The sequence below is a fragment of the Magallana gigas genome, chromosome 5 (assembly GCF_963853765.1).
Source record: "Magallana gigas chromosome 5, xbMagGiga1.1, whole genome shotgun sequence".
Taxonomy (NCBI): domain Eukaryota; kingdom Metazoa; phylum Mollusca; class Bivalvia; order Ostreida; family Ostreidae; genus Magallana; species Magallana gigas.
Window position 1 is genome coordinate 32,897,504 of NC_088857.1, and position 26,890 is coordinate 32,924,393.

Here is a 26,890-nt window from a genome sequence, read left to right on the forward strand (position 1 = left end):
ATGCTTAGTATCAAATTCAAGATAGCCACATTGCTTACCACTTTGTAACAAACTTGAAATCTATAAACTTACTACTATTTTGTTGATCCTTTAAGTTATAATCAATTTTAACATGTATATTTCCGTTTGAAATTAACAAATTATGTCGATGTAATTAGTCTTTAATTGAATATTTCCAACTGAATCTGAGACCTAGCGGTCCGTTTAATTGACCTAGATACATTTATATAAAACCTAGCAGCTATACTAGCTGCTACGATCTTGAACGCAGCCCAGATTTGGTTTTACTCTCCGTGTCCTCCCTGGGTTTACTCTGGGCCCACTCTAGTAAACCTACAAAGTAATGCTAGGGTTAAGTTGGGGTTTACTTTCTAGATTGGGTCTGATCGGTACTGTATATTGTTGTTCAATTGTTACGTCATGGGGTACACTCCTCATGTGCAGCCACCTTATCATTTAATGCGGTGCAACATTTTGATACGAAGGGGAAAGTTCAGTTCATCTATATGCAGTACTAATTTCATTTTATTGTGTGTAAAATGCTCTATGTGTGGCGGTAAGCTCTTTTTTAAACGTAATAAAAGCGTTTCATGCTATAATGGTAAACCGTTTATATATTGTGACGATTTTATTGAGTTCACATGTTGAGCAATCATTACTTTCATTGTTACTGCAATGCCGGCCAAGCTTACAGTTTGCTGGTGATTTAAAATGGTGCAAATGCTAAACTTCTCTTTGAAGGATATCATTAGTACAAAAAGACAAATAATGCAATATATCTACTGTGCACCATGTATTACCGTTTGCTGCTTGTTGAGAAACATACTGTAGACAAGATATTCTTAATACCAGAGAGGAAAGAATAACAATGTATTATCATATACACTTGTTTTGATCATTCATATCTGAAATATTTCAACATTTCAATTTATTCTTGTTAAGTTTATATTGTACATCAACTTTAAATTAATATGAATTTTATTTTTTCTGTCAATTTTTTTTCAGCATTCAGCTATTTTTATATATTTATCAATGTACTGTATCGTTACAAATACAAGGGCAGAATCATTATTCCATCATCTAGTTCACTACTTTAGGCTGTATTAGATATATATTTCTTTCTAGAACTAGTTTCTCGAAATATTAAGATAAATTGCTTTGAATATATATTTTTATGAGTTCTTTTTCCTAACTATCTGCTTACTAGTATGTGAACAAGCTACAGTAACTACGAGATGTTTTAAGAGGATAGGTTATTGCATAACCTTGATATTAAATACTCAACTATAAGCCCAACTTTCAAAGTCCGTAACAGATCAAGAGTCAAAACTATCAGTTACTATAGTCACTGCCAATAGAACATGAGACAAAGCATATGTTAACAATTTTAAAATACACTGTACTGACAAATTTAATCATAATTAAAGTCAATGCTTTATAATACTAAAGAACTAAATGCTTTCATCCATAATTGATAATTTTCAAAATAGACCAAAACTGCATATAGCATTATTGCACGCCTATTCATGAAATAATTAACATCTATCTGCTCGAAATTGAACCACCTGTACAGTAAAACATCACATAAGAAATAGGTATGTTGCACTCTGCCACTTTTGTGACTTTATTGTCTAACCAAATTTGGTTTGAAATAATCAGGAAAATGACAATAGATGATTATATAACAATAATTAATAAGTTTATACAATTAATCATAAAATAATGAATATTTCATTCTTTATGCCATAATATTTTACAACTAAAATAATCCATAACTTCCATTACTGATGTAATCAATGATGTGGTTGATTAGATAATTTATGCAAAACATAATCCTTGTGGTCTGAAAGCGCCATGTACTTGATTAATTCTAATTAAATCAAGTTCAGACCCCAAGGAGGGAGGGATCATTTTTTTAAGATTTAAAAAAATCACTTTATCAATTTGTTTGATAGAAAAATGGGTAATAAAAAACGTTTACAATCAATATGATGAAACAAAGAGCTTAAATACAATATTAAGAAGCAACATCATATTTGTTCTTTTAGTTGTGTTTTTAAATACAGAAAGAATGAATTATCCTTAACTGTTTTCTATCCTGGTCAAGTAATCAAGGTAAATCTTATGAAGTTGTTGGGCAATATTTTGAGCAAAGCAAAGAACCTGCCATTTTTGTTCTAAATAGTTCATCAAATTCTTCATTCTGAGCAACCGTGAAATGATTCTTCCAATCTCCGATTTCACCTATATAAAATTAAAAAAATCTTATACATCTGTAGCAACTCATTCCGATATAACTATTTATGATTTGTTTACACGGAAATATGAATTTTTAAATAAGTGTGTTGTCTTTGACCGATTACTACATAATAAGAGCTTGCGTCTCTAAAATAAAAATTGTATATATTATGTATAAGTGAAATATTTGTCTTTAAGCATAAACACACTTGCCTTTTCTGTAGTGCTGGACTTTAGATTCGGTTTTCTTAACCGTCAGGTGAGCTTTCTTCAATTTGTCAAATTCACATTTTTCGGCTATATTCGCAATCAAATCATCTGAACACTCGACATCCAGAAATTTTGCCAATCTTTTTATTTCTTCTGTTGGCTTCTAGAAAAGAAATACATGCATATATTTTAGATTAAATCTCAATTGAAAGATAAGAAAAAGTAAAATTTCGGAATAAAAAGGCAATAAATAATGCATTTTTATACAATATTGCTTTTGGAAAAAAAAATAACAAAAAGTCTAGTGCCATAACGGTCACCCGAGTACCAAAGCCCGTAGATGGACCTGTCAGGGAGTCTCATGTGTGAATTTTGAGCTTCATCTTAACCCCAATCCGAGATTTCTTTGACTGTTACACCTGCTTTTATTATTTGATGTATACCAACGGCAACAAGATACCAGAGTAACTCTAAGGGCCTAATTCTATTTTCTCTTGTTTGGATTTTTTAAATAAGGTAAAAATAGCCACTTTAAAGCGGCGTAATTCCGTTTTTTATTTTTTTTTGCATTAAATTCTGGTAAATAAAATCTATGATATAAGTTTCACAAGGACTGGGCTGCTGGTTTTATTAATTGTTACTGTATTGCATCGTTGGCTCCGCTCAAGGGCCTGAGCCCTGACCTAGGGGTCTCGAATTTCATATTTAGCTAGAGAGCTTCATGGACACCATAACAATGCACTTAAATTTATTCTCCACATGTTTGGGAGCAGAAAAGAATACCTTTTTTAAAGTGATCTCTTTGCCTAGTTAGCCCAAAAAAGGAGACCTTAGGGGTAGTTTTGATACCTTTTATCTTAGAAATTCTTTAAATCAAAAGTGTTTAACAATTAATGTACTTTTCAAAATCTTCACGATCTAAATTTGTTATCGGACGATGCACAACGACAGACGAGGACCAGTAGCAATAGGTCATGGGAGTGATTAGGTGACTATTAAATATCATTATATGTAAGGTTATTGGTAAAAAAAAAATTTACCTCCATATGATAAAAGGTACATTTTAATAATGTAACGCCTTTTTTAATCATGCATTTGATCTAGTTATCTTTCAAATATGAGCTGTAAATAATTTTTGAATGCATGTTGTTTACGATGTTCGAAATTATTTATATTCAAAATTCAAAAAGTTGATTTCCGCCATAATACATACATGTAAAGTCCAGTTTCTGAATCAATATTCTACTTACTAATTTGATATCTTCATAAAAAATGACATGAACATTTTTACTTTCCATGATGAATGTTCGCTCGTACTCTAACCAACCACCATAATTGGTACCTGTAAAAATATTTCAACTGAATTCCTTTCATTGTTAGGATCTGAACTCAATCGCAAATTTCTTTTCGCTCAACCGTTACCAAAAGATAATTATATATATATATATATATATATATATATATATATATATATATATATATATATATATATATATATATATATATATATATATAAAAGCACTAAAAATAACCAACGACACGAACAATAAAGTAAAATATTGTCAAATTTTCGGGACAACCCGTCCCTTCTTCAGGACAACAAAATAAAAACTACATAAGAAAGAAGAAAAACATCTACAAAACTAGCACTAAACTAAACTAAATAATATATAAAAACTAGATAATGTTTAAACACCGGATCAAAACGTGGCAGCTACATCTTTATATTAAAGAATACGAGCCCGAGAAAGAAAAATTTCTTTCTTTCTCGGGCTCGTATTCTTTAATATAAAGATGTAGCTGCCACGTTTTGATCCGGTGTTTAAACATTATCTAGTTTTTATATATTATTTAGTTTAGATTAGCGCTAGTTTTGTAGATGTTTTTCTTCTTTCTTATGTAGTTTTTATTTTGTTGTCCTGAAGAAGGGACGGGTTGTCCCGAAAATTTGACAATATTTTACTTTATTATTCGTGTCGTTGGTTATTTTTAGTGTTTTTTTATATCTCATCTTATAACCTTGTATCTTTTGATCTGACACTTTAGATAACGAGTGTTGTTGGTTTGCTAGTGCTTCTTATATATATATATATATATATATATATATATATATATATATATATATATATATATATATATATATATATCACTATGAAAATGGGCTTCTGGGGCTACAACAGTAAAAAATATGTAATCTTTTATCTTCACTACTTATGTGCACTATGGCGGTAAATTTACGTATGCACACGCACGAGTGTTTTTTTTTCTTTTAAACCCATTAGTACACCTTATAAGTTATGTAAGAGTTTCTGATGGAAAATCGTTATATTATCCTGAAAATAATACAGGCAGATTCAATAAAAAGTCAAATTGCATGGTACCTGAGTGAGAGGTTTTGTGAAGATGGTCCCCAATCTACTGAATGACATAATAATAAATGGCAAATTTTCAAATCTTGTTGCAAAACGCCTCAATATTGAACATGCAAGCTAGAGCCATGATTTGAGTGTGCAAAAAAAGACTTCTACTAAAACAGTGAAATACATGGCTCGGATATTGGCTCCTAGATCAATGATTCAAAATGTTTTCAAGGGTTCTGCTTATTAAAGAAATAACTATGTCAATGGTTATGTTCTTATTTGACATTCACGCAAGTTAAAAATGTGGCTGTCATGAATTTATGTTTTAATACTCAGTTGTAATATTTAAAGTGCATGTAAATGACTGATGCAAACAGTTTTTGTATCATTATACTTTTCTGCATTTTGCCTATGTAAAATGAAAAAAATGACAACTGTCAACCATCCCAAAACACCATGAAACGAAATACAAATTCAAAGCATAGCAACACGGACTTCTAAAAAGATAGAGGTGCCTAGGAAGAGTGAGCATCCTCTGCTGACGGTTCACACCCGCCGTGTGGTCGGGAAAAAACGGATAAGTCTGTGGACATGTAGGTGATTAATCATGTTCTAATAATTAGTATGAAAAACGTCAGTCAGCATGCGACCCAGAGGAAGATTGTATTTGATGATAATGACTTCAAACGAGACTGGTGATAGTCCTGTTTTATCAACATGTTTGTCAGTAGCTTTCCTCGCTTTGGAAACTGTTCATACGAAGAGCATGCCCTTGTGTATTGAATTAACTGAGAGACAAGAAACACCATATGCAGGTGGTGAAGGTATATTGTTACATAAGTAAGGAAAGTTGACTATAGAAAAGTAGAAGTCATTGGGTTTATCGTTAAGTTTTGTTGTTAGGTTACAATCAATGTCAATTTCCAGTAAAATATCTAAATATGAAATAGATGACGCAGACTCTGTGGTATCTTTTATTTCAAGTTCACTTTGATATATCGAGTCTACATGCATGTAAGTATGGAAATAACTATTGTTAATTGATAATACGTCGTCGATATACCTGAATGTTGAGTTGAAGGCCACAGCGAGTGATTTATTTTTTTCACGTACAAGTTTTTGAACAAATACTGCTTTATAAGAATACAAAAATAGGTCTGCTAACAATGGGGCACAATTGGTACCCTTGTGAATTCCAACAAATTGTTTGAAGACCTGATTTCCAAAAACTACATAGATGTTGTCTATCAGAAACTCAAGCATCTTTTAATGTCAACTTCAGAGTACTTGTGTGTGCAATCAGAATGGCTTTTAACAAAATTATTTAGATTTTTTAGACTTCCATTTTTATTGAAGAAACAATTGTCGATGGTATCAAAAAGCCTAGATTTTAATTTGTCAATGGGAATGGTTGTATTTAGCGTTGAAAAATCGTACGTTTTGATGCTATTGATTTTGATAAGATTTTGTGACCTCAAATTAAGTTTTTAATAATTCTTTTAATTTTTTAAGTATCCACATCTGATTCACACCACTTCCAATTAATACAAATAAACTTGTTACTTATTCAAGACCAGGTTACCCTTTTATTATCGGAACTCTTCTGATGTTATTGCCGTTACATGTAGTCGTTATGTTCAAAGTCCAATAACTTGAACGTTTGATACCCCCGCAAACGAAGTTTTGGGGGAGGGGTATATAGGATACACCTTGTTTGTCCGTCTGTCTGTGCAAAATCGTGTCCGGTCAATATCTTTTTATGGAGAAGCATTGAATGTTCTTACTTCCTACAAGATTGTTTATGACCTAAGAGTGTGTCATGACCTTGAGCCAAGGTCAAGGTCACTGGCAGAAAACTCCAACATTCATGTCCGGTCCATTTTTTTCTTATGGATAAATTTTAGAAGTTCTTAATTCACATATAGATTGCTTGAAACCTTAGGGTGTGTCATGACGTTGACCCAATGTCAATTGAGGAAGTTCAAGGTCATTGTTTAAAAAATGCTTAATTTCTGTCTGTGTCATGTCTTGTATTAATGGAAATAATTAGAAGCTAAAATTTGACACAAAGCTTGCTTGTCTCAGGCCACATAATTTTTTTTAGATTCTGATCCCCGTCTCTTTGAAAATGGCCTGCCCCGATGTATTTCTCCCTTTTTTTTTAAAGTGTGGAAAAAACAATTTCAGAAAAAAATCGGGCTCAGTATACCAGTAATTCAAAATATTAAAGTTTGATTCGAGTCATGTTTGTTAACATAAGAATGCAAATGTCCTAATGCATTAACAGTTAACTTGAAATAAAATGGAATTTAAAGAATATAAATTAGTTTGTGTACTCAATTTTAAAAAATAGAGCAGTTGTTATTTATAGGAAATGGACAGTGAAATAGATTCATCCAATTTTTTCTATAATAGAAATACATGAGTTATAGTTTTTTCTTAGCGGGGGGTATCAATTGTGGGCTTGCTCGCCACTCAAACTCAATAAATGGGTGCAATTAATGTCGCCATAAAATAACAAAAAAATTAAAATCAGCAGAATTGTAATTGAGTTTGCAATACAAAGTTAGTCCATAAGTGTTTCAAAAACACACAAAAAGATCACGGGAATGCGTTTATTTCCAGCGAGAATTTCATATAAAATGCTAAAACTGACATGTTCGTTACTGTCGCCATTTTGAAATTACATTTTGAAAAGAATGTTTTGCAGTATTAACTGGACAATTAGCGAAATAAGTTCCTACATATTATTTTTCAGTAAGAAAATTTAATGATTTAAAAGACAATAAGTTAAGTTCGCCAGTCTAAGAATTAATTAAATTAATTTGAACATTGTCGCCAGTTTCGGTGTGATCTCCGTTACTTTAGATATATAACCACTGCAAGAGTTGTACATTCTATGAAAAAATACAAAAATCCTAAAGAGAACATTGTGAGGTCTTTTTGTCCACATAAATGTTAAGATATTTAATATAATTCCTTTTGTCTAATCATATCACTACAAAAAACAAAAAAAGTCTGAGCGTAGATTTAAGACTGTAATGTTCGTTACTGCCGAAACTGAGAAAGCAAATGCAACAACTGTTCAAAGTGAATACTGAACATAACGATAGAATTTGTTGCCATAAAAAACTGTCTTTAATAAACACTACAGTTTTATTTTGAAGCGCCCTAGGCACATAAATGTTGGTTACTAAATGTTCGTTACCGAAATGTTCGTTACCGTATTTTACGAAACTCTTTGTAATTTCAATCCTAGCTCAAATTGTTTGATGCAAATAAAACACGTGACAAATTGTTGGTACATCAACATCCGGCATTAGTGCCAAGGACAGTTAGAGAGCATGATTGACTGCTAAAACAACCTAAACGTCTGACCTCGTGAGTATGCATACACCTTCATTAGGATTAATTAGTTTATATTATGTGTATCGAACAAATTTAAATGGGTACATAAAATAAAAGTCATGTAGATCAGTTCTAATATTATAAACGAGCCACATGTTTATTTATTTTGTTGTAGTATATCTAAAAAAAGAATGAAATGTCCGTTACCTATTGTAACGAACATTTCAATAGACAAGCACTGTAATTTTTAACAAATATTGAAATTATGAATAGCTTTAAATTGAAATCATACACACATTTTTATTTTAGTTTCATATTTGATTAATTTCTTGCTACTTAAGTGGGATTTATCTCATAAATTGCATCGCATATCAAGGTAGGAAAGGCACATGCATAATTACATAATACAATTCAGCATTTATAACACACAAAACCAAACGTATTAATAAAGGAAGTAAAAAAAAACTGTATTAACAAATATTTTATGTATTTTTGAAATTATGTTATGCTTATCAATAGGATAAACGTCAGCATACTTGAATATCTTCAAATTATAATCTTGTTAACTTGAGTAACGTACATTTCATACGAAAGTAACGAACATTTCATTGACATTTTCACACCTAAAGAAATAATTAACAGCGAAATTATCTAATTTGTTAACAGAAAAATATGGCTAAAACAAGAGCCGAGATTCAAAAAAGCTACAGGGAGAGATTAAAGGCCAAAAATAATGAAGAATATCTTAAAAAAGAAAGGGAAAGAAGAAGAAAAAATTACGTGCCGTCAAGTCAACTTACACGGAGAGAACGTATAAGGCGCAATGTAAAATTGAACGAAGCTGTAAAACGTCATCGCAGAAGAAAAAAGGAAGCAATAGCAGAACTATTACAACAGAATGTCCCAGAAGTTGAAAGTACAAGTGGCTATGATAGTCTAGACACACAGACTGCTGATCCTCGATCACCTGACCATAGTAGCCCCAGACTTGTCGTTCAGATGGCATTTCCAAATAGGAGAAATGGGCCAAGAAAAAGAGTTGCAAAGGCACTTGCAAACAAATCAAGAGAAGTATCTACATTGAAACAAGAGTTAGAAAAGCTGAAAACTAAACACAAGACGACACAAAGGCGACTTTTGCGGCTGCGTAGAAAAAATTCTTCGAGTCAACAAGGACCATCAACCCCAAGGAGTAAGACAGAGGCACAGATAAATTCTGCTAGATTAGATAAACATCAGGCAAACACGGTCAGGAAACATCTTTTATTGAGCAACGTTGTCATGGATGAAGTAAGGTCTGCAAAGGAGCAGAATAATCCTGGAAGAGCAAAGATTCTTCACAACGTTGTAGCGGGGGCGATAGTTAGGAAATACAGATGCGCAAATTTGCTTAGTAAGTGGACAGGTCTGAGTAGAAATAAACTCAATGCTGCAGGAAAATCAAAGTCAAAGACACTTCTGTGTAGTAAACAGCAGCGAATGAGAGAGGTTATGAAGTTTAAAAATAGTGTAATCAACTTCTTATCAAGAGATGATAACAGTCGTAACATGCCTGGAAAAGCAGACAAGGTCAAGACAGGTCTAGGACAAAGCGCCCAAAAGCGTGTACTGACTGATTATATGTCTAACCTTCACAAAAAGTATCTGAGTGAAAATCCAACCATAAAACTTTCACTGGCGTCATTTCAGAGGATACGACCTAAACATATCTTAACCACTTCCTTTATCACTCGGGATCGCTGTCTATGTACCAAGCATCAGAATATGGCTCTTGTTCTGAAAGCAATTCGTCAGATTGGCATTGCTGTACCCCTAAACCCCGAGACCTATGTTGACGACCCTCCGATTGATCTAGTAAGAGAAGGAATTGACACTAACGAGTTTACTTTTGACGAATGGAAACGAGTAAGTGTGGAAGACAAGGGAAAGATAAAGATGGTGATGCGGGTTGTCCATGTGACCAAAACAAAAGAAGAGTTTCTTGCTCACCTCGAAAAGCAAACAGCAGAATTTTCAGATCACGTTTCTAGAATGAAAGTCCAATATCAACAGATACGTTTACTAAAAGAGAAACTTCCTGTGAATCATGCAGTAATTCACATGGATTTTGCAGAAAATTACAACTGCAAGAGTGTAGAGGAAATCCAGTCAGCATACTGGAATCAGACAGGCGTGACATTGCATCCCACTGTAATATACACACGCCCAACAGAGGAGTCAGAATTACAACATCAAAGTTTTGTGATTATATCTGATGACCAGAATCACAACTCCACATCTGTGGTTACTTTTATTAAAGAGATTGTGAAGGACGTTAAACTACTAGATCCAGAAATTAAATGTATCCATTACTGGACTGACAGTCCAACATCACAGTACAGGAATAAGACAATATTTCACTTAGTGGCAAATCACCAAGAATCGTTCGGAATAGATGCTAAGTGGAATTATTTTGAAGCAGGACACGGTAAAGGTCCGTGTGATGGGCTTGGTGGATCAACCAAACGTTTAGCTGATCAGGCAGTAAAATCGGGAAAAGTCATCATCCAGGACGCAAATGATTTTTTTTGTTGGACACAGTCAGCACATTGTTCCATGAAGCAGGTGAAATTTAGATTTGTTCTAAAAGAACATTGTCAACAAACAGAGAAAGAGATTGCATTATGGAATGCAAAACCTGTAAAAGGCACAATGAAAGTTCATGCAGTTGTTGGACAAGGATCAAACTCCATTCTAGTCGGAAACGTAAGCTGCTACTGCAGTGATTGTTTGGCTGGAAGCAACTGTTTATCGTGGAGAAAAGAATCAACAAAGCCGAAAGAAACTTTACCTACACCACTCTTTGACAAGGAAACTCAATTTGATATTAATCAGAATGATGTCACGGAAGGTAGACAACCAGTCGAATCTGAAACCGAAGAGCCTGCTGTGACCGTAGCAGCAACAAATTCAGTAATACAAGCTGATTGCTTGTATGAAATTGACCAGTATGTTGTTGCTCTCTATGACGGAAGGTGGTATATTGCCAAAATTACAGACAAAGATGAAGATGACGAATTTCCATATCAGATTTCTTTTATGGAGAAAAAGAAAAAGATGTTTGCGTGGCCAAAAACCCCAGATGTTTTGTGGTGCAAAACATCCGACATTGTGTACACCATAAATGAGCCAAAACCCTCAGGAAAGTCAAAAAGATTATTTATAATCGACAATGATCTCTGGGAAAAACTTGATAATCTTTAAGTAACGGACATGTCCAAACATCGATTAAAAACAGTTTAAATATGTTACTCCGAGCTAATAATGTTTTTGTTGATGTTTAAGTTGCTATGTTTTTGATAAATGTTTCATCATTTACACGAAACAAAAAGTTTCATAAAGAATTTAATTAAATTTAATACATTTTATGCATTGTAACGTACATTTTACAAATTGTAACGAAAATTACAACACAAGTCTAAGTTATTTTACAAACAATATGTTGATTTTTTTTTTATAGATGTCTTTGTAATTAATCCGTAGTATACTACATTTTCCAAAAACAAAACAAGTGCTTTAAGAAATTAAACTTATTTTAAAATTTATGTATCTAAATTTATTTCTGTTCAATATTTTGTACAGAAATGAACATGAAATCAGTATATAACCATTAGTATACATATTAATTGAAAATAGGATTAATATTAGTCACTGTATTTCTAGGATGAACATAAATACTATGCAAGATTACCTTTAAGATATGTTTTAATTTTGAAATAACAATTGTCTAATTCTGTAATGTTCGTTACAATAGAGGTACTGTTTTTAAATCTCTGTTTGAAAAGTTTATAATTGCTTTTTATTTTGTTTAAATGTTTATATGTTTTGGTGTTAGTTAAATGAATAAAATTTGAACACAAGTTTAGTTTTAGTCTGTGTCTATTAAACATGAAATAGTTTGTATGATTAGATAATATAACATTACATTTGATTTTGGTAAAAACATATTCGGGTCGTTTCTTTTAGCTAACAATAGATAGAAATTAATCGGAAGTATCAACGAAAGCCTAATACTGGTTTGCAGCTATTTTATGTATTTCATATAAAAAATATAATTTATTAGGGTCCTTTCCTTTTTATATCTCTTTTGAGAATTTACAAACCACATGTGGTACTTTAGTACTTTAGTTACAGAAAAATGGTCAATGTTTGAAACGAGCTCACAAAAAAACGCTTTCTTTGATGTTAAAAATATTTTAGAAAAATAAACCTTACATATTATTCTTTTGAAAAAACAATATTCCATCAATGAGGACACTGTTTCATTTTTCTTCCAATACCCACTTTCATTTGCACCCATTTATTGAGTTTGAGTGTCACAGTACATCTAGTTTTAACAACAAGTATTTGAGCATCACCGACAAATAACTTTTTTCCGTATGAAACATCACCTATTTACTGGTTATAAGGACAATAGCAATAGTTTATGGTCCCCCATAATATGATCAGAAATATGATATGAAATCTATTCTTCTCAGGGGACAATAATCTTGTGATTGTTTTCGTAACATATATTTTTAATTTGTTTCTTTAACATATTATGTACCCTTTAAGTTAGACTGTAAAGCTCAATCATCTTAATCATTAAAAAACTGTATTTTCAAAATATATATTCTAACATTTACTTAATATCATCTCTTGAAAGTGTATTTTAAGCTTTAATTAATGTTTTTTTCTAGTACAAGTTTTAAATCTTGAGCCTTTTGAAAGTATATGAATTTCTATTTTGACTATTTTAAAAAAGAGAAAATGCAGCATCCAAAATTACCAAAGTTTCTCTATTTTTACTAAAAGGGTTCATTTATTGATTTCTTACCAGACCCAATAACTTTAGATTTATAAAATGAGTCCCAGTCTTCGGTAGACCCAAAATTCTTCTGGAAATGGAAAAGAGAGACGAAGACATCTTTGGGGTTCCTGATGACGTGTAAAATTTTCCTTTGTTTAGCAACATGTTGCAATGGAAGCCAGCGATATGGTACATGAGTGTTGAGGAGTCTAGGAGATGGTATTTTTTCTATATTGCTCCAGTCATCAACAAATTCCAGGAAAGCAGTTTCTTTCGTTTTTTCAGTATATTGATCCTCTTGTATAAGCAGCATATTTGTAATTTCCCACAACCAATGAGTACCTATGAATAATTATGTAATAATATAATACAAGAGTTAAATAAATCGAGCATTCCTTTAACTTTGTAATTAAACCCCTGCCAAGAATTAAGACTACTTTATCCATATTGCAAGGTTATAATATTCAAAAGTATTTGGTTAACCGACGTTCTGTTGTTAAATATCGAATTATTGCACTACTTTGAATACTAGTAATTCGTATATAACAGTTTACACTATTGTTGTTTGAAATTTATCGTTAAGATGTTGAATAAAGCTTTCTTTTTTCCTTTTTTTCGTTAGGGTGGGGGGTGTTTAACTGTACCGCTTTTATTTTGGTGTAAATATGCACGAGGTTTGGACTGATCTATACTACAGTACTATCTTGATAAATGAATCTAGTTTACAGAACAGAGAACTGTATAAATCTCATGGTTTATCTTATTAATTCGTGATTCGTCAGCCAATTTGTTTAATTGCATTTATCACCATATCGTGATAAATGCTTTTAATTCTAATGCAATCGCGACAACTCTGCATGTGGATGTGGGTATTTAAGTTGGACAAGTGCGCAATTTGCTGTGGGTTTGACTCTGAGTGTGTACTGTGTCTGTGCTGTGGGTTGGTTTGTTTGAACTTGAACGAAGGCATTATTGCCACTAAGATGGGTTTTTCGTTTGTGTCGGCACAGGTCCTTGAACACAAACAATGAGCTTGTGTAATTTTTCAATTTAATATTTTTTGACGGGGGAAGGGAGGAGGGCGGGTTATGGTAAATTCATATTGTAACAATATGGGTTTGGGGCGGCGGAATCCGAAATTTATCTCGAAGGAGAATTTTTTTAGTTTCTGTCTCAAAACTCTAGAGTTATTTATCTGCAGTGCTGGGGAGGATTCATGGGTCACTTCATTGGTACATGAAGGACCGGCTTTACCCTTGGTGCCAAGGGCAAGCTTTGGGGGCCTACCACTGTGGGGTGTTTTATCCCCAGATGGTGTTATACCAGGGGAGGCAGGTTTGAGTTTGGACCCTGAGTCAGAACTTGATTCCCTCCTTTTGTTTGAATATTGTTCCCACCACAATCGCCTGTCGGGCCCTAGCGCGCCAATGATTAGGGGAGGTCACCCCTGTAGGTGGGTAGTGTTTCTTGGGTTCCGCCGCTATAGGCTTATTTTGTATAAACAAATCGTAGCAAAAGTCGCCACTAAATGTAAATACAGTCCTATTATCAGTAATAAACTCTTATTAATAAATTATTACCTGTAATCTGTGACATATTTTCGAGTTGTGTTTACAATTCCAACCATCTTTCTCGTTTTTTTTAAACAAATAGCAAGCAAGTTTCAATTTCACAATCTTTGGTATAGTTACCTGCATGTTTTTATAGATTAATACATGTAATTTGTTGCAATACATGCTTTGAAAGAATGTCTCATAACAGAAACAGAATATGCATCAGAAAAGAATAAAAACCTTGAGACGCTTTGTTTACTGATTTCACAAACAACATTGCGCTACATTATTATACTCATACCAGAGAATACGGTAATGCATTTTATCGCAAACGTAAAGCTGTGTTATTATACGACATGCTGTTAAGATTATAAGTAAATGGAGCATGTAAAATAATACATGTATCAAGAAGGCAATCTATGTTGTATAAATTTTTGGATGTGGATTTCTCATGGAAGTTGTATTTTTTATTTACTTGGGGTAAGAGCACTTTCTTGAAAGGGGATTCAAATTAGTTACACGTGTCATGTTTCAGCTAAGGGAAACTGTACAACCACGCACAAAATTCTCATTGATCTTTGCTGGTAGATGTATAAACAAATAAGTGTGTTGTTCTGAAGATGCAGTGAAGTGATATTCTCATTATGAAACGCTATTCATGAGGACGTTTATGTTTATCAATCACATCTTGTTGAACTTTGATATAGACCATACAGCTTTACTGTAACAGACTGCGATTATCTGATTAAGCAATATTTGTCTTAATGAGAAGTGATCCACTCTGTAAACAAAATGCCTCTTCTCCTGTATTAATATAGTTTATCAGGAACCAAGTGACTTACTTGACATGTATATTTATCATTATGTAAATACATGTATTTAAATTAGAAATATCATTGATACTTGAACTGATATGTGGGGAAGTTTCCTTTAGCAATACAATGTATATAGATCCAAATGTTTTAGACTAAACGAAATCAAATTATTATTTATTTGTATAATTCTTGAAAAAATGTAATACCATTGTAACATTATCAGACAAACTGAGCTCAAAATCTATTATTAATTAATAGAAACCTTATTAGATCATAAATTAAAGCTGCTTGGTCCGATTTTATATCAAATTTTATGCACGCTTTTAAACGATGGCTATGCTTAGAATATGTATAATAATAGACATTGCAGTAGTTTTACCCGTCAATTATGCCAAATTTCAATGAAGAAAAATACGTACAAAATTTGCTAACAAAACAAACGACATTAAAAGGTACCGCGTTATTTCGCCCCATGTTAAATTTCACCCCTGACGACGAGACGGGTATGGTTGTATTACGAATTTGACATCGCTTTAAATAAAGGTCGAAATGATCAGACAAATTACAAATAAACATGTGTACGTTTTGATCGCTAATATTTCTGAAGTCTGCTTTCTTTACAATCGATGCATAGCATGTGGGTTGAATAACCCCAATCATTCGGGGGATGAAACCAAGCGATTTCCTTTTTAGCTCACCTGAGCTGAAAGCTCAAGTGAGCTATTCTGATCACATTTTGTCCGTCGTCCGTCTGTCCGTCCGTCTGTCCGTCTGTCTGTCCGTCTGTCCGTCTGTAAACTTTTTACATTTTGAACTTCTTCTCTAAAACCGCTTATCCAATTTCAACCAAATTTGGCACAAAGCATCCTTATGGGAGGGCGAATATAAATTGCAGAAATAAAAGTCCGATCTGTATTCAAAGCGGTGAAAACCTTGAAACTGTAGAAAAAGGGGGGTGCATTTTTAAAAATCTTCTTCTCAAGAACTACCGAGTTAATCTTAACGTAATTTAGCATAAATCATCCTTAGGGAAAGGAAAATATAAATTGCAAAAATTATAGGCGATTTCTGTTCCAAATTTGAGATAATTGCGAAAATACTTATAAAGAATGGCTCGTTATTCCATATATCGTAGACTGGCAATTCATTGCGATAGACTGGTCTTTATGACAGGCATCGCCAGTCTACCGCATCTCGAAAACGAGGTTCTTTGTTTGAAGCTGGCAGTTTGTTGTGCAACAGTTCACGTGCGAATATAATCTATGAAACATGGAAATAACATTGGTGCCGATTATTGTGAAGTAAATTGAGGTTAAATATTTCAACGCGTTGTCATTTTCACTTGTGATGTTGGTTTTAGCTTGTTTTCATTTTTTCGTTTCATTTTGCTTTTTAACTTGGGAAACAATCGCCTTGTATTTGGAACATAGACTTCGGTAAATGTTTACCTGCGAAAATGATAAAATCTGATGCATTAACAACGTACTAAAGTGCATTTCCCTCTGTTTTTATTGTTTATTAATTAATTTTCTCATTGTTCCAACAAGGATCAAACAAGTGTGTTGGTGTTAGCTTGTTCGGATTTTCGTTTCGTTTTCATTATTTACGCTTTTAAACCTGGAAACTATCGTCTACAGGTATTTCGTGATTTTTACGTATCAATTCAAACAGATACTTCGGTAAATCAAACAGTTAACTGTTTACCTGCGCAAATTAAGCAAAATCTGATGTAGGGGTACTGAAATACAATTCCTTCTATCGGTAATTCGGCATTTTCTTTTGCGTAATGGTAGATTAATGCAATAGATTTTGTTGAGATGCTCGACATTTTCTCGAGTTTATTCAGTTTAAATAGAGTTTGATATCGCTGACGGAAATATGTAGGTATATACATGTATATATATATGATTCATTTCGAAAAAATAAATTGTGTTCTTTATTTGTTATAGTGCATGTTTCTTGTGTTTAATTGTTTACAATTTCTATTTACTAACCATATTTGAGTGTTAAGCTTCGAATTATAAGCAAGATACAAAGATTTGCTCACAATTCTATGTTTGTACACAGATCTTAAAAACTAAAGATGAAAAAAGTAAAAAATTTGTCAATATTTATTAAGAAAATGTTCAAAGTCTGTTCTTCCAGAAACCAACTTTAACAACTTATTGTATTGTAAACTTAATCTTTTTAGCTCACCTGAGGGTGGGGCCACAATGGGGGGGGGGGGTCGAAGTTTTACATAGGAATATATACAGTATATCTTTAAAAATCTTCTTCTCAGAAACTAATCAGCCAGGAAAGCTGACACTTGTGTGGATGCATCCTCAGGTAGTGTAGATTCATAGTTATGAAAATCATGACCCCCTGGGGTAGGGTGGGGCCACAATGGGGGATCGAAGTTTTACATTGGAATATATACAGTATATCTTTAAAAATCTGCTTCTCAGAAACAAATCAGCCAGGAAAGCTGACACTTGTGTGGATGCATCCTCAGGTAGTGTAAATTCAAAGTTGTGAAAATCATGACCCCCGGGGGTAGGGTGGGGCCACAATGGGGGATCGAAGTTTAACATATGAATATATTGAGTAAATCTTTAAAAATCTTCTTCTCAGAAACTAATCAGCCGGCAAAGCTGAAACTTGTGTGGAAGCATCCTCAGGTAGTGTAGATTCAAAGTTGTGAAAATAATAACCCCTGGGGGAAGGTTGGGGCCACAATGGGGGATCGAAGTTTAACATATGATTATATAGAGTAAATCTTTAAAAATCTTCTTCTCAGAAACTAATTAGCCAGGAAAGCTGGCACTTGTGTGGAAGCATCCTCAAGTAGTGTAGATTCAAATTTGTGAAAATCATGACCCCTGGGAATAGGTTTGGGCCACAATGAGAGGTCGATGTTTTACATAGGAATAAACAGAGTAAATATTTAAAAATCTTCTTCTCAAAAACTAATCAGCCAGGAAAGCTGAAACTTGTGTGAAAGCATCCTCAGGTTGTGTAGATTCAAGGTTGTGAAAATCATGATCCTCAGGGGTAGGGTGGGGCCACAATGGGGGGGTCAAAGTTTAACAAAGGAATATATAGGGTAAATCTTTAAAAATCTTCTCAGAAACTAATCAGCCAGATGATTCTCTATAATTATTAAGACTTTGGCCCCAGGACAATTCTTTGGCCTCACGAGAAGGTTCAGAGTTTGATGTACGTTTATATCCGATATATAAACTATTGTTAAGGATCTTTTTGAGAACTGCAATACTCAACATATGATATGACTACAAAATCATCCTGTCAGAAAGGGGACTAATGATTATAAACATAAGAATATCCAGGGGAAAATGGATTTTATTTATACAGGATCTACATGTATTATTGTACATTGTCCAGATAGTTTGTATTATGACTCCATTAAGCTGATTTTATCATACCTATTGTTCCTCAGGTGAGCGATGTGGCCCATGGGCCTCTTGTCTAAACATTCTCGTGATGCATTTGGTTTGTTTTTTCGTTTGCCCAAAGAGAAATTGTTTTTATTTACTTTGAATATTTTTAACTTTGAAAGGATACTGATTCTGCTGGTGTAAATAGGAGAAAGTCCATAACTTTCTAAGATAAAGGATTTGTATGGAAAAAATTTTGATACTGTAAAAACAAAAAAAGTCGGACCAAGCAGCTTTAAGTAACCCATGAAAAATATGTTACTCACACAAGAAATGGATATTAACTACATGTTCGATACATACGCTCTTCTAAAAGCTAAAGTGAGCTTTTTTCATCACATTTTGTCCGTCCTCAGTCTGTCCGGGTACTTTTTAAAAAATCATCTTATCAGCAACTATTCAGTCATATTCAATGTAATTTAGCATAAATCATCCTTATGGAAAAGAAATTATAAATTGCAAAATTCAAGGGAAAATTAAGGGCTAATTTTTCAAATTTAAATTGTTACGAAATTAATAGAAAAGAAAAGAGGGGGTGGTTCAATCAGTTTATGATGACGGGTTGGTATTCCATATTTCAAAAACGGGGTCGATCTGAAAAAGACGATTTTTTTTATGTAACAATTCGCATGCGGAGGAAATCTTTGAAACATGCAAGATACATTTGAGCCGACTTCGTGAAGTAAATTGAGGTTCAATGAGATGACAGTTTTCACTATTGACGGTGTTGTTAGATTGTTTTGATTTTTGTTTTATTTTCTTTGTTTATGCTTTTTAACCTGTGAAACAGTCACCTCTAATTTTTACAGGTCAATTCAAACATAGACTTCGGAATATCAGACAGTTGACTGTTTACCTGCGCAAATGAGCCATATCTGATGTATTAACAACATACTATAATACATTTCATTCTTTCTTTAAGTAATTCGGTATATTCTTTGCGTTATGATTGATTAATGCAATGTGTTTTGTTGAGATTCTCAGCATTCATTTTTTGGAGTCTATTCAGTTTAAACAGAGTTAAATATCGCTGACGGAAATATGTAGGTGCATGTATATATCTGATTTATTTTGAAAAATAAATTGTGCTCTTTGTTTTATGGCATGTTTTTTCTGTTTTAATTGATTACAATTTTCTATTTACTAACCCTATTTGAGTGTCAAGCTTCGAATTATAAGCTAGATATAGAGCTTTGCTCACAATTCTATGTTTGCACACAGAGCTGAGGCCATTCCTTTGTTCGTTTACATTTTAAATGCTGAATGGGAAATACCAAGTTTAAAAATCATAAGTTGAATGTAATGAACTCATGTGAACAAAAAATGACTTAAACCTAGCAGAATTGTGTATCTTGCTTATAATTCTACGATTGATGTTCAAATATTGATTCATTATTAGAAATGCCGTGCTAAACGTTAAATACTTGTACAAAAAAAATGAAAAGGATGATAGGCTGTATAAACTACTTTGAATTGCTTGAAATCTACATAAATTCTGATAGTTTTTCAGACAAGAGTAAATAAAAAACGACACTGTTAGAATATTTATCAGTTCTGACACATTTCTGTTACGGGAATAAAAGCATTATCGCGATTCCTGATAAAATATTACAGCGGAAAATCATCGTGGTTTGTAGCCATTTGTGGTTTTTGAATAAAGATGAAAATAATGGGTTGGTCTAAGTAAAATAGAGTGATATGCCTATCAATACTGTGATTCTAATAGCTTTTTAACATATCAGGTGACGACATTTTTCACTTGCGATCCGTTATAAAACGTCACAATAGTTGCCAAGTAAAAAAACAGTAGTTTTTAATGGGAAAGACCAAGTAAAATTTGGAATGTTTTTAATTTGAGGAAGGGGGGGGGATGGAGAACGCAAATAAAGGGAATTGGACGTAACAGTGTATCCCTACCAAAAATTTATATCTTGCATAGTTATTGCGTTGTCAAATATCATAGTTAACTCCGTCACCCTTTGATTAAGCCTTTGATTTAAACTTTCAAATTTGAATACCTACGTATACCTTAGTGCATTTTTTTTCCTTGCCGTTTAGTGCATGTCAATACTTTTCTGTCTGTATTTGGGACAAAGTTCATCTTTTAAATCTTACCTGATCGAGGGAAAGCTGTAATAAGCACATCATCAGAGCGTCCTTCTAAGTTCTTGATAGCATTCAATCGAACTTCTGGATTTTCCAACAATGGTTTGAATGTGGGGAGATATATTCCATCAAAAAATATGCCACGTTTGTTTGCGTCCGCCATTGATTACGTTTTTAGTATAAGGACTATCTTTAAAACCAGGTACAGCTTGCTCATTTGTTTACATGGATTCTTATCTGCCCTCCCGCCGCTAGAAATAAGTAACTAGTTCAGATCTGACAAAAAATGCGTTTTCCTGCATGCAATCGTCAGGATCAAAAGGAATTTATGTGCAGTTAGGTTTGTCTGATAGCACCTAATTTCTAAGTAGAGCTATTTTAAACCATTAGTGAATATTAATAACGCAAATTTCTCTTCCAATGTTTTATCACGTATGCATCGATTACATGGTAAACCGGGCATGCGATAAGTGATAATAAACTGCATTGTTGAGAGGACGGTTCAAATTTCAAGTCTTTCGAAGAACGTTGACGTTGTTACTGCATTGATTTCCTTTTCCCTGAAGTAATGAAAAGAAATGGGCCATCTTCAAGCCAACCAAGTGCATTTTGCATTAAAAAAAATTCTCATTTGTTTAACGTATTTTTTTCCGGTTTAACAACTTATGTGCGTTATTCACCACACTTAAATTTTCGCAGTGTTTCATTCAACTTGGTTAGAGCGAGGGGCCAGATAGAACGAATCTTAATTCAGTTTGCAGTTGAGAAAACAGCATGTCATTAAGAATATTATTTTCACAAAGACCATAACAAATTGAAAGATATTGACAAAACATCAGCACTCAGCGCCATCATCTATTTTTGGAAACACATTCAAGTTAAATGATCAAAAGTGTTCTGCTTTCCCTGATCTCAATAATTCAATTAATTTTAAAGGCTTCATCTTTTAAAAATATTTGACTTTGCAATACAAATTATTTGCACGCCCACTCGCCATTTTTACCATTTCAATATACCGGATTTTTCTTTTGGAAAATGGTTATCTAAACATTAGGGTGGTCACACCTCATTCACTGCATTGTGGATTCCTTAACTGGCCAGGACAAACACCCTTAGTGAAACGTACACACCCCTTTGTCTCTTTCTCAGGCATAATAGACACAAAATACATGTATACCGCCCTCCCCCTTTTTCGTTTCTCTCTCAATAATGATTAATCATAATGCAGTTCTACTGAGTAATATCTCTCTCTCTCTCTCTCTCTCTCTCTCTCTCTCTCTCTCCTCTCTCTCTCTCTCTAGGTCAATTATGGTCAAATAATAGATAGGTAGATCTGATGATTTTTTTAAGACACATTAGGTTAAATAATGAAAAAAATTTGCAAGGCAGAGTGAACACATACTGAACAACTGATCATCTGATTATATACTCAAGTTAACGAATATTTATATTTTAAGTGAAAGAGGAAAATCATACTAACTACATGAATGAAATCAATTTTATTCTAATTATAATATTATAGATAACAATTGTAGAGTATTTTTTCTATTAATTTATGCATCACATATTATACATTTATGTGAAAGGTAATTGAAAGTAATCGAAAAAGTAATTATAATTACACTGAAATTTTTGGCTGAAATCGATTAAATTAAGATTACAAGTAATCAAAAATCTCTTCGATTACAGATTACTGTCGATTACTTGAAAAAGGTAATCATTTTAATCGATTACGATTACTCAATTACGATTACCACATGTCTGCATAGCATTATTCAAGTTTTGTATAAAAAAAAGCTAAAACATCTTTAATAAATAGCAAACTAAAACTTATTTAATGTAAGATATGAAGTAGAAAAACAGAGAAAAAACATAAATCAAACTAGATCTAAACAAGCATTCTGAGAGTATTGCATAAGCAATTAAAACTCGTCCTCTACCGGTTTGTAGAAATTTGTGAAAAGTGAAAACAATGCACTGTTATGCAGAATATCACGAACCCGATTATAATAATACAAAAAACCCCGTCGAATAAATTTACAACACAATGCTTGACTGTATATTACGGAACTTATTTGTTTGTTAGAAACAATAAAAGGAATGGTCCAAGTAATGCACGATATTATTACTGACTACATACTTTCTCGTTTATTCAATACACACCGAACCCGATAACGAACCCGAACATTAAAAAATTGGAAAATAAAAAATTAATTTTCTCGAAAATACGTCAACCAGACGCTACAAACGTGTAAACTTGATCTGTAGTTTGACATTTTGAAGCTGTTCAGCAAATTTCACATTATTCCTCAAAAGCGTGAAGAAAAAAAGTGTGGGAAAACTGAAGTGGGACAGACAGACGGACGGACAGACAGACGGACACAGAGAAAAGCTATATCCCCTCCGGTGAAAACCGGAAGGGAACTAATAACAGAATATAAATTGTAATTTACCTGATCCTGAAGTCAACACAGTACATCTTGATGTGCGCAAAAAATTCGCATTTATATGTTGCTACATATCTAAATACATTAAAACAAAAAAATACATAAAAATTATTTATACATGTAAAAAAATATTAGCCAGAGGATAAACAAAAGCCAATCAGTGAACAAAATTTAAATGAAGTTGATAATTGGCCGGGCTATGTCATCCAGTCAAGTTATAGTGACATTTCATTCACCTTTCAGATGACATTGGGCCATTTCTTAACTTGAACTGCATTTTGTATGGCTTGGGCTGAAGAACCAACCCTGGCATCATATCCCGAGGATCTAGATGTATTAAAGTTTCGGCCGATGGTTTTGTGACGTTACAGATCTGCATCAAAGTAGCGAAAAACAAAAACACCCTGTTTTTTGCAAAGACTTCTCCGATGCATGATCGTTTGCCAAATCCAAATATCAATAACCTAAAAAAGGGAAGAGAAATGAGTCAATGATTCTATACATCTTATGGACGTTTTCTGTAATTTTTTAATTAGTAACTCTTGGATCAACAAAAAACTGTCAACAACCTTTGCCTACGAGGATGTGAAGCAGGCAACAGTAATCCGGAATTGTCTAGAAATCGATCCGGTCTAAAGGTAAAAGGATCGCCCCATTCTTTGCTATGATGGACTGTCCACAAATTGGTCAGTATCTAAATGCATCAAGATGTGTCACTATGTTAAATTTAAGAAATGTGATATCTTTATTTCTTCATTATGAACAACTGTCAAATTTTGCGATTTGATATGTTTTATGCACGTCTTTTAAAAAAAATACACCAGATACTAATCAGTTAAAAATTATCACCGTCGGCCCTTTTCCTATTGTATGACCTCTGATGGAACATGTCTCTGATGTGTAGTGCGGGATAGCCAATGGAGTATGTGCTATGTAAAGCAGTGTTCTAATATAAATCACAGGTGCTTGTGGACTGGACCGTGCACTACCCCCCCCCCCCTCTTTTTCTATATTTTTTTTCAATTTTTTTTTTATTTCTTTTATTAATTATCATTAACAACCCTTATATATGTCTCCAGCCGAAAAATAAAAGAAATATCACGACTTGGTGGCATTTTATAATCACATTCGTTTCCCCTATATATATATAAAGAGAGAAGGTAAGCAACTCCTGTTTGTTTACTTAAGGAATGAATTTAAAATTTATTAGTTTTATACGATATAAAATGGTTTATAAAAAAGCGTAAACTGCCCCAAACCATTTTATATCGTATAAAACTAATAAATTTTAAATTCATTCCTTATAATTTAATTTTCAACAACAAAAGATTCAAAGTTTTATGTTTATTTCGTACGTTACAACATTAAATTTAAAATTAACCGCGCAAGAATACGTCATTCTATAGTAACGGATTGACCTAAATATCGAAGCGGAGAAAGACGGCCATGTTTGTTTGGAATGTAAACGTTCACAGAACGAGATGTGTTGGATTAATCTACTTAGAAGTGAAATTAAACACACACTGGTGAAAGGCAGAATTCGCTATAAACCCCGAGGAGAAGGTAGATGATTGAAAAGCAATTGGGATCTCTGCAGATGTCGTTGGAGCTGTAACTGAGAATTCATATTCATTGCCATTGGGAGGTTTACTAACGGCGTGGTTGGCTGAAATTGGGTCGCTTGTTTCGTTTTGAGGAACTACCAAATTTGATAAAGCTTTACTCATGGAAGCCTTTTGGTAAGTAGAACAATCTCTACTATAGCTTCTCACAGAAGATTCATTTTTATGGCCACTCATATGCATAATGTGTCGAACCTCAAAACCTGCGTCGTTCATTCCTTGGATTGAGGTTGAACGTAGGCTATGTGCAGTGTAAGTTTTACTGCATTTTGCATTTTTACAAATGTCGGCCATGAACCGAGTGAATTGGTATTTTTTTATCGGAACATCTGTGTACCAAATTTCCTCAGTTGTTGGAGATTTAAGCGCTTCCTTTGAACATCTGTTAAATAAAAATGTTGCCTTAGGGTCCAACTTCGAGAGGTAGAGTTTCAAAGAGGCGACTGGACATTTTGCCCCAGCAGAAGGTACCTCATACATTCTTTTCTCTTTTGGGTTTTCATTTGCATCAATTCCTCCTTGCCAATTTTTCTGTTTCGTTTCATGTGACAAAGCAACATATTCCTGTTTATTTTCATCAACATGAAATTCAAATGATTCAGTTTTTAGTTGTTCATGAAATTCTAACCCCCTGCTAATAAATTGAATTGCAATAAGTAACCAGATTCGGAATCTTAAAGAGATTGGTGTTGGTTCCCCGAAAACATAGGCAGAAATTTTGTCTAGGTCCTGTTTAGGAATGATTTCATTGTGTTTGATTGGTCGTGAGAGGCCATCTTGTAGGTTTTTCTTTAGTTTTCCATCTAAAACATTGTTACTTTCTCTAAATTCTCGGTCACGTACGATATCAAATTGTCGTCCAATATCATGAATGTGACGGTTTAATGCTGATCTTATGCTTTTGAATGTATTGTTATGATATTCGGACGCTTGTTGTTTGGTCATAGATTGAGATCTTTTTTCATTTGGCCTTGGTGCAGCCTCTGCATAGAACTTTTCAAGATGGCTATTGAGCTCAGGTGCAGAAATTGAATGAAAGTTGGTTGGCTGCCCAAGAGCCTCAACACTCCATTCTGTTAATAAATTTGAAATTTTTGTTTTGAACATATCAAATTATTTATCATGCTTATTTACATGTACATAAATCCAGATAGCTTAATGTTAAAGCAACCATGCATTTTGTGTGGGGAATTTGGGTTCAAGTCCCAATCTGGATGTACAAAATGTAAGTGATGATGACTTGATATTTTCAATTTTAGCATTTCATTAAATATTTAAATCATAAATTTACCTTGAAACAAATTTAATCCCCACTTAGTGTTAGATTTTGTGGCTTTTGACTGTCTTCTTTCTTTAAGATCCTGAATTTCTGCATCACTGACAGATTTAAATCTCTTGCTATAGGATGGCTCTTGCAACATTGTTTCTTCTGTTTTTATAGGGCTTAAAACCCTCTCAAGCTCCTCCTCTGCTTCATTTGTTGATGTTGAGACATCAAATTTACCATCCAGTAATTGGTGCAGTGTGTCCCAATCAATATCTATAATCTCTATAGTCTCCCCTACACCCAGCATCTCAAAATCTGCCATGTTGTTTATAAGCAGACGACAACAAACCAAACAACTATAGTTCCATCTGAATTTTGTCTCAATAATATATTTGGTATAAACCTTGTCTTAATTGTTTAAATGAACAATACAAACAATTTTTTTTAATGATATTTATTTTTCAAGGTTTAAGATTGTATATAATGTGTATTATATGATCTCTAATGTAAACAGGAAGTAATGATAAAAGTAGTTCCGGCTCATTGTTGTCAAGGGGGCGTGGCCCCATAGGCAACATTCTTTATACAATATAAAACACTGTCATGTGACTGGCTAATCCAATCAAAAGCTTCAATTTGTATGAAATTAAATTATATTG

The 26,890-nt window shown here is 33.2% G+C and overlaps 3 protein-coding genes across 3 annotated transcripts; 1 reads left to right on the forward strand and 2 right to left on the reverse strand.

Annotated features, from left to right (window-relative positions):
- Nucleotides 1-2,068: 2,068 nt before the first annotated feature.
- Nucleotides 2,069-21,310, reverse strand: LOC105342706 (sulfotransferase 1C2). The gene is made up of 5 exons (XM_011449728.4): nucleotides 20,905-21,310; nucleotides 13,012-13,326; nucleotides 3,699-3,790; nucleotides 2,452-2,611; nucleotides 2,069-2,244 (listed from the first exon to the last, which is right to left on the reverse strand). Exons 1-5 carry the CDS (start codon nucleotides 21,056-21,058, stop codon nucleotides 2,123-2,125), a joined length of 843 nt encoding a protein of 280 aa, XP_011448030.3. The 5' UTR covers nucleotides 21,059-21,310; the 3' UTR covers nucleotides 2,069-2,122.
- On the forward strand, nucleotides 8,117-11,522 carry LOC117682363 (uncharacterized). The gene is made up of 2 exons (XM_066084509.1): nucleotides 8,117-8,189; nucleotides 8,823-11,522. The coding sequence occupies exon 2, from the start codon at nucleotides 8,829-8,831 to the stop codon at nucleotides 11,397-11,399; it is 2,571 nt and encodes an 856-aa protein (XP_065940581.1). The 5' UTR covers nucleotides 8,117-8,189; nucleotides 8,823-8,828; the 3' UTR covers nucleotides 11,400-11,522.
- A 3,344-nt stretch (nucleotides 21,311-24,654) lies between the features above and the next one.
- Nucleotides 24,655-26,890, reverse strand: LOC105332792 (uncharacterized). Its single transcript, XM_066085764.1, has 2 exons — nucleotides 26,256-26,890; nucleotides 24,655-26,037 (listed from the first exon to the last, which is right to left on the reverse strand). The coding sequence occupies exons 1-2, from the start codon at nucleotides 26,551-26,553 to the stop codon at nucleotides 24,839-24,841; spliced, it is 1,497 nt and encodes a 498-aa protein (XP_065941836.1). The 5' UTR covers nucleotides 26,554-26,890; the 3' UTR covers nucleotides 24,655-24,838.

Bases quoted from the DNA above. Each gene is read 5' to 3' on its own strand.
- LOC117682363 (XM_066084509.1), top strand. From the start codon at position 8,829: ATGGCTAAAACAAGAGCCGAGATTCAAAAAAGCTACAGGGAGAGATTA.
- LOC105342706 (XM_011449728.4), bottom strand. From the start codon at position 21,058: ATGGCGGACGCAAACAAACGTGGCATATTTTTTGATGGAATATATCTC. The intron at 13,327-20,904 runs GTAAGATTTAAA...AATTATTCATAG, and splicing joins TACAGCTTTCCCTCGATCAG to GTACTCATTGGTTGTGGGAA. The intron at 3,791-13,011 runs GTAAGAAATCAA...ATATTTTTACAG, and splicing joins ATCTAAAGTTATTGGGTCTG to GTACCAATTATGGTGGTTGG.
- LOC105332792 (XM_066085764.1), bottom strand. From the start codon at position 26,553: ATGGCAGATTTTGAGATGCTGGGTGTAGGGGAGACTATAGAGATTATA. The intron at 26,038-26,255 runs GTAAATTTATGA...ATTTATTAACAG, and splicing joins GGGATTAAATTTGTTTCAAG to AATGGAGTGTTGAGGCTCTT.